An 8,127-nucleotide genomic window follows, 5' to 3' on the forward strand; every position below is an offset into this window, starting at 1 on the left:
AAATATACACTTTTAACTCATGGATATATTGCTGCATGTGTTTTCCAATGTTTTTTGTATGCCCAAGAAATAATGTTAAAGGAGATTCACACCAGAAAACCCGGTTTTTAATTCATTATTTAAACCTGTTTGAGCAGGTGAGCTACGGATTTCGTATTACGAAAATTAAAGCAGGGTCAAATCGAAACTCCAATAGAGGATGCTATCTTACTCATAACGCACCGAAACAAGGGGGATAGATATATTTTTCAATAATTCGCTGCAGCGAGTAATACCAATACAACATGATTGCGTGTGGAATGCAATATTAATAAATATTTAAAAATATTTTTGACCTACATATGTAACAATCACTAATATTCTAGAAGTTTCGCATTAGTTAATATTATAAATTCTTACATATATACAAATAAAATAAAAAATATATAAATATACTATAATATATACAAATAAAATTCGTGAACAAAGAACGTAACTGTACGGACTTAACACATATTTGTGTTTTTTGACAATTCTACAATTTTCTATAAATAAAAATGAATCGCACAAACAACAAAGAAACCGGCTAATTCGAGTACTTGTTTTATTTATTCCTTGAACTCTGAAGAAGGTTTTTATGGAGAGCAATTGGAACAATTTAAATAAAAAATTGTTTTATGTAGTATTTAGGTTCCAGAAAAGCGAACAGTCTTTGGAGTTTTTGTAACTTTGGAGGAGGATAGTAAATATAGTAGTTACTAAAAATAGCCTTAGTACGAAATTCATATTAAATCGAAATGAAGCAACACATACAGTAGGTACCTATAGGTAGTAGCTAGCTATTAATATCATTTATACTTATCATATGATTTGTGGCCCAAGTTTAAACATAGAAATCTACAGACTAAATACTACTGTCAAAATAATTTATACTTTTCTAAAATGCTGTAGTTTTCATCACAATACTCTTAAAAACAGCGCCCGTACTCTGTAACATTCTTGTGTTTAAGTTCAATGTAGTTCTCCCCTCTTCGCCCGAATCAAAAACTTTTTATTAAAATCGAGATCCTACCGGCTCTGGCACAAAACAAAGTTGTAAAAAACTAGTAGTTCTTTAAACAATACTTCTAGAAACTTTTAATTGCATTGTTTAAAACTAAATTCAAATTATATGTTATTAAGTTAAAAAATACTTCATGAATCAGAAGAAACATTTAAATGTCAACAACATATTTTTCATCAACTTAGTCAAATGTATTACCATGCAGATGAGTCATTTTTAAGTCACGTTCCTGTGATATAAAAATTGTTATTGTAGACAAGAAATATAGGAGAAGGAGGAAGAAACTCGGAGGAATACTTTCAACCGGATGTTTATGCTTCACTCGCCTTGTTTGAAATTTTAATAAATAAAAATGTTTGAAGTAATTTGGTATGCATGTCTCGTATCTACCTAATCGGTGTATTCAATGTACCATTGTTTATAAGCAGAGCTCAAAAATGAATACAAATTTAATTTTATGTAGTTGTTTACCAGTGGACTCATAAGGTAGGAAATATAATAGGGATGGACCAAAGAAAGAGGTCAAGTCCTCGTTTGTGTCCATAGCACATCTCATTACATAGAATAAGGAACTCTAAAAAAAATTGTGGCTTGAAATTCGTCTCTCGTCTGACCTTATTGTCTAGTAATAGGATTTTTTGTAGAACACCTGATATTAAGAGATAACACTGGTGCCCATAAACTCTTACACTGCTAAAAGCCAGTAGTATAATTATCGTAATGAATGTATAAACTTAAGAAAATTAATAGGAATTAAATTAAAATATCACTAAAATCCGTCTCAATTCGTTTGATCTGTCAGCGAGTTTTGATCTTGAGATAGTAATTAGTTGAGTTTCCGGAATCGAACAGCTCGCCGAGTCTAATAAATTAATTATTTACTTTGAAATCTTAGCCAAAACCGGAATATCAACTTTGAATCTTTAATGGAAGCTAATGCATATACTTAAAATGAAATACACATGATTTTGTAAGGTTATATTCACCCATAGTGAGTTATCATTATACTCTTATAAATAAGTAAAACATGAGTAAAGATATGTTGCAAATATTATTATGAAAATACTGCATGAACGCCTAGCTGATGACATCCAGTTCTATTGTTAACGGCCGGTCATCCAACGCGTGCAATCTGTATTCAAGTTACGCTCCAGCCATTAAATACTACGCTAAACGCATTCCAACTACCCAACCACTGTACCATACAAGTATTATATACTAGACGTAACCAGGCCTAAATCACTAATTTCGTTCTCGATATATGGAGTAGTGTTCTGAGTAACTGCTTCAATGTTTGGCGTCGTCTGTTCTTCAACTTCTGCTTTAGCTTCATTCTCTACTAACGAAATTGAAGGGGTGGCACTATCGGAGGAAGTCTCCACGTTTTCAGTCGTTATTAACTCCACTTCTTTTGTTTCTAGCGTGGTAAACACTGGATGTTCTGTTGTTATTTCAGGTGCAGCGGTGGTAATTATGTCAGGCACAGCTGTGGTAGTAGTTATAGGTACAGTGGTGGTAATTATTGTATCCGCCAAAGCGACTGGTGTAGTAGAAACTTTTGCGAATTCTGTTACTTCCTCGCTATTTACAGTAGTATCCTGAATTTTATCGTCAATTCTATCTTTGTTTATGTAGTTATTGTTAGATATTATAATAGGAACTTTTCGATCATCGGACACTACTTCTGTGTTCAAACCTTTGCTAGGCGTAGTTACAACTAAGTAATTATCACTATAGAACATTGCATACACATCACTAGTATTAGCGTTGATTGGAAGGGTGGCCGTGTATAAAAATTCACTTGCAAGATCTCGATCGTCATGCATGGATTTTTTGGATCCTTCAATATTAACATACCTGCCCTTAACTTCCACAGTTATTTCATCCACATTGTATTGATCAGTCTTAATTATTATATTTGTATATTTATCGCCAATTTCAATTTTTGGTGCAATATCAACGAGATTCGGGAACAGTTCAATAATTGGTTTAAATATACTGAACAAAGGTAGTGTTGAGAATGAGCTTTCATTTTTTTCGTCTAGAATCAATCCTCGCGGTATTGATGGTTTCTGGGCCGGAAATGCATTGACTGCAGTGAAAAGCGCTAAAGCGATTATATAATTTCTTTTGGACATTTTGCGACGACCGTTTTTAAAATATTAGCTAAAAAACTGGCGACCGCGTGATTGCAAAAGGTTATATATATCAAGAGAGGTATCAAAAACCGGCCCAGTGACGTCGCAGACTGTGTCGCAGCAGATTTTTCGATAAATTAGCATGTCGTTAATTTTTTTACCGGACTCTTGCGGTTCTCAGTTTATTTTCAGTGAGTGTATTGAACTTATAAAAGCGGTTGTTCCAAACTTTTTTATTGGCATGATAACATACATGTATTGGAGTATTAAAAGTGACTGGAAAATTGAGCTTGGATATTGATAAGATTGTTAATAACAAAATATTACGATATTACTTTTATAGAATTACATATATATATATTATAGGCTACTATGTATTTTCCTGTGTTTAGGGACTGTGCCATTTACAAAATTCCTAAATATTAGACATACCATTACTAGTAGTACAAGTATTTAGACAATTTGACTTGCTTATTTATTATTATGCACATTGTACAATAAAGCATGGTTTAACTTTATACATACCCTTGTTTACGCATTACATATGGTAGACACTCAACCAAAAATACAGTGTTATTTTCCCGAGGATCATAGGACATGATTGACACATTATTACGTGCAAGAATAACGTGAATCGTACAAGGAAATATGAAAAATATAACGTATACAAAATTACTAATAAAACACAATATTATTCCAAAGGACGTATAAACAATAATTGTTTAAATCTACGGGGACAGTTGGATTAGTTTCTCAATTAAGGCGAAATTCATTTATTGGTATAACATTGAATAATTACATATAAACTAAAACTTCTTTTTCAGATTGACTTGCTATTGCTATGAAAATTTCTATATTCTTGGCTCATATTTCAAGGTCATATTCAAAACTAAAACTATAAATATTTTTTGTAGTATTGATCAGACTACGCTTCTTGATATTAGGCGTAGTATTGCCCTAGTAGCTTAAATAAGAGATTCTAAGGTAGTAAGTTCAAGTCCGGGCTGTGCACTAAAATTTGATTGTACAGTGAAAATAAACATCGTAAACTCAAAAATGTACGACTTTTATCATACACACAACACAGGCATTACCTAATTCTCCATAAAAATATTCACTATACTGGATTGAAAAAACATTCTGGATTCTTGGCTTACGGTCAGAACACGTATATCTTAAAACGTTGGTATGCTGACCATGCCCATGACCAAAACTAACGTGGCAACTAACACCGAATTGTTACTAAAAAACTACATATTGGTATAATCTGAAATAATAAAGTTATTATTATACTATAAATAATTATAATAATTAGTTATGATAAAATAATTAAAAAATAAAATGTTAATAATATTTGTAAAAAGTATTACACTGAAGTATCGCAATACGAGAAACTGCGGCCAGCGGCTACACAGGGAACAAACTTTTTTTATTATTATTACATAATATAAATAGAAATAAATATAAACAATTTAGTGTTCTCAGTTCTTAAACAATGTAATACAAAGAAATCCATTCAATAGTTCCAGTTCAATCTTCAGCCCACACAGCCCATTAAGATAATTGGCATACTTATGACTTTCATAATAGACATATTTGTTCGCTTCTTATGATTGGCCTATTTTTCTTGAGCCACTCAAGAAAAACTAGAGAAATAATTTATCATTATATTTAAGTGCTTGAGGCAAAATCTATACGACTTATGAAAAAGTTTAAAAATATTTACTCTATGGCTTAGTTGGTAACGTACATGAATAGCAACTTTAGGTCCCGGGATAAACTCCCAGTGAAAAAAATCTTATAAAACACATTTATAATGCTTACATATATGTTAGTATGAATTTCATTTTTATAGTTATTGTATGTGCTTAACTTTTTTCCAATTTAGTAAACACCTTTTAAAATGCACCTTAATTAAAAATTTTACGATTCAAAGTTGAGATTTACAAATTACAAGCTCCAATGCATTCTGTCATACAGTAGTAATTAGATTTCTAAACAACAAGAATTTACCTTCAACAAAATGTTTGGAATGTTGATTGTTTGGATATACATATTATATAGAACCTATTTTGCTGACACCTAAAACCTAGTTAATTGTTTACTTATTAACGTCACCGCAAGCGAACAATTGTTTAAGTTTTACACATATGGTTTTAAGTAGTTCATGTAAATTTGATATAACAATCTGATACTGAAGAAAACTGTGTTAGTATTACTTAGTCAAAGTGATTTATTGACATATATGTGCGATAAAATTGTGCAAAATTAAAAATAAACAGAATTGCAATACTGTACCTACTGTAAAAACATTGAATTTAGAACATAATTAAACGTAACGAACGTAAACTTTTCGTTTACATTTTTTTCTAAAATGATTTTTTATTTAATAAAATATTTTTTTTTGTTTATCGACATTTTATTTTAACACAACAGCCTAAGTTATTTATTTACACATTTCTAATATTCTGTATTATATACCTTTGATACTTGCCTGGATAAGTTAGTGATGTATAACGTTCTTGTTAATTCACGCTATGTATTATAACAATAAATATTTTTTAATATCCGCACACATGTGTACCACATCTTTAACAGTTCAACGGTAAAGTGTGTCAGATCTTTGTTAATATATACATCGGTTACTGACAGTGACTGTTGAAAACACGGCTTTCACTGAGATAACAATGCACATTTTCCGGTTGAAATTTCCCTTAAACAATATTTTAAAATTTGCATGTGAATATTCTTTAATAAACACTTGTTTTATTTTAAATGTTTTACTAAAAAAAAACCAGTTGCACTAAAAGGCTTTGGTTCGGCAAGGCGATCAGCCATCTGCGTCTGACAGGAGTTTTATTTTTATTCACTGCTATAGGGGGATTTAAATGCGTTTATAGAAAGAAAAGTAAATTAGCGCCGTGATTCAAACGCATGAACTCAGGGTTTAGAGGCGTATACTCAAGCCACTTGGCCGGCACTGCAGCAGACATACACCTTTAACCTAAAACTAATCCTCGAATGGATAGTCATGTCCCCATACCCAACTATCTATAATTATAATACTATCTTGTATCCCTTATGGTCTCTTTACAAAACCTTTTTAGGCCAATTTGTGGCCAATAGTATTTTTTTATACGAACCGCAATCTTTTTCCTTGTTTCCTGTATTTAAAAGATACTTATACTTAGAAGTTGGAATAACAATGAATATAATTTCCATTAATCTGTAACTTTAATGATCCCCTTATTGACATTGAATAAAACATTACCTGAACCAGATTTCAGATTTCTGGGACTCGTTTGCGAGTTAGTTAGCGAGTCTAAGCTAAATAACTTAGAATAATATTAAATCAAATTCGGAGTTTCTAGGCGTTACCCAATATAGATAACAACTTAATTAAATTCATAGCACGCTAAATACGTCATTCTATGTACACAAAGCCAAACAAACGAGCCTCACTCGTCTACAGAATTCAAACTTTAATAATGGTTTTTAATTATATTGGTAAATTTTAAATTTATTAAATTATGCCAAAACTTTCTTCATAATGATTTAGTTTCGTTATCAAAGGGATAGAATGTCCTTTAACTTTTAAGCTTGACCCTATTTACATGAAATCATCATAAAACTATAAAAAAAGGTTAAGCGATAACATTAACTAATGAAATACGGATTACAAAAAATCATTTATTAAAATACTGATTTTAAATACATTCTTATCATAAATATCACTTAGGGCTGCACCTCATTGGCTGCACTATTATCCAATTCATTTAAGGTCGGGTTGGCTGTTGTCGGTTCACGGTCGGCTTCGGTAACATCTTTTTTATCATCAACAGCAGTTGCTACCCCAGTTTTCTCGGTATTGTACGCCACATTGGTTTCCGTAATTGGCACTATGAGTTTTTCAACCTTTTCTTCGCTCGGCCCATTCAATAGAACCAAAACTTCGAGTACTGAATCAGTATACAATTTTGCGGTGATGTCTTGAGCACTTGAGTTCACGGGTAGGGAGTATGTGTACAAGAAATGGCGAGCGAGCAGATCGTGGTCATCCTTCTTCACTTCGTGGGTGCCTTGGATGATGATGAAGTCGTTTTTCACCTCAACTTTAAGATCTTCAGGTTTATAGCTGTCGACGTTTACGATAATTTTGAAGTTTTTGTCGTCAACCTCGATCTTAGGACCGAAGTCCGCAATGTTGGGGAAGAGGTCCCATATTGGTGAAAAGAAGTTCATGAACGGGAATTTGGGGAATGTAAACCATGGCGCACTGTCTTCGAATTCCTCTGGTATAGCTGGATGTGTCGGCTTATCGCTGGATGGGAAAGCAGCTGCCGTAGCGCACAGCGCAAATATCGCGAACAATCGCGGTGAAATCATTGTTAGCGTGTGTCACTCACAGGTAAAGTATAAACACTGTTTGCGGCGTATGAGCCGTGGGCTTTATAAAAGTGGTGGGGGGTACCGAGGCAAGCGCATCGCTGCACCGGCCGCTCTGACGTGCATCAAAGTATAATAACAATAGATACGTTATTTGCATATAAGAGAATAAACCAAAAAAATATATTATATTCAATAACTATTTAACATTCAAATAATAGAATGTATGAAATTAGTCTTAAGTACTTAACAGTGGTAAGTGAAGAAAATGAACACAAATGTGTCTTCTCCTTCATAGAGATTGTTGGGAGAGTATTGGACACTTTCTTATAATTAATGTCCATATTAGTAAATTAAGTTAGACTTAAATTACATGATGTTTCATTAGACACACGTATAAAAAAAAGACAAAAATATACACCATGAAAAGTCAATCATTGAGAGGTAATAAGACAAATTAATTTCTCTTCCAACCGCGGAGTAATCGGATCTGATGTTTTTATAAATTTTTATTACCGTATAACTTGTTTACAAAGTGGGCAATTTTTCGTTTGAATCGCA

At 32.4% G+C, this 8,127-nt stretch overlaps 2 protein-coding genes across 2 annotated transcripts; both read right to left on the reverse strand.

The window, feature by feature from the left end:
- Nucleotides 1-2,005: 2,005 nt before the first annotated feature.
- Nucleotides 2,006-3,225, reverse strand: LOC123690079. The gene has a single exon (XM_045632760.1). It carries the CDS (start codon nt 3,178-3,180, stop codon nt 2,254-2,256), a length of 927 nt encoding a protein of 308 aa, XP_045488716.1. The 5' UTR covers nt 3,181-3,225; the 3' UTR covers nt 2,006-2,253.
- Nucleotides 3,226-6,856: 3,631 nt separating this feature from the next.
- LOC110993962 (heat shock protein 23-like) lies at nt 6,857-7,619 on the reverse strand. Its single transcript, XM_022260402.2, has one exon. It carries the CDS (start codon nt 7,564-7,566, stop codon nt 6,916-6,918), a length of 651 nt encoding a protein of 216 aa, XP_022116094.2. The 5' UTR covers nt 7,567-7,619; the 3' UTR covers nt 6,857-6,915.
- Between the last annotated feature and the right edge of the window lie 508 nt (nt 7,620-8,127).

This window comes from Pieris rapae, chromosome 20 (genome assembly GCF_905147795.1).
Source record: "Pieris rapae chromosome 20, ilPieRapa1.1, whole genome shotgun sequence".
NCBI lineage: Eukaryota > Metazoa > Arthropoda > Insecta > Lepidoptera > Pieridae > Pieris > Pieris rapae.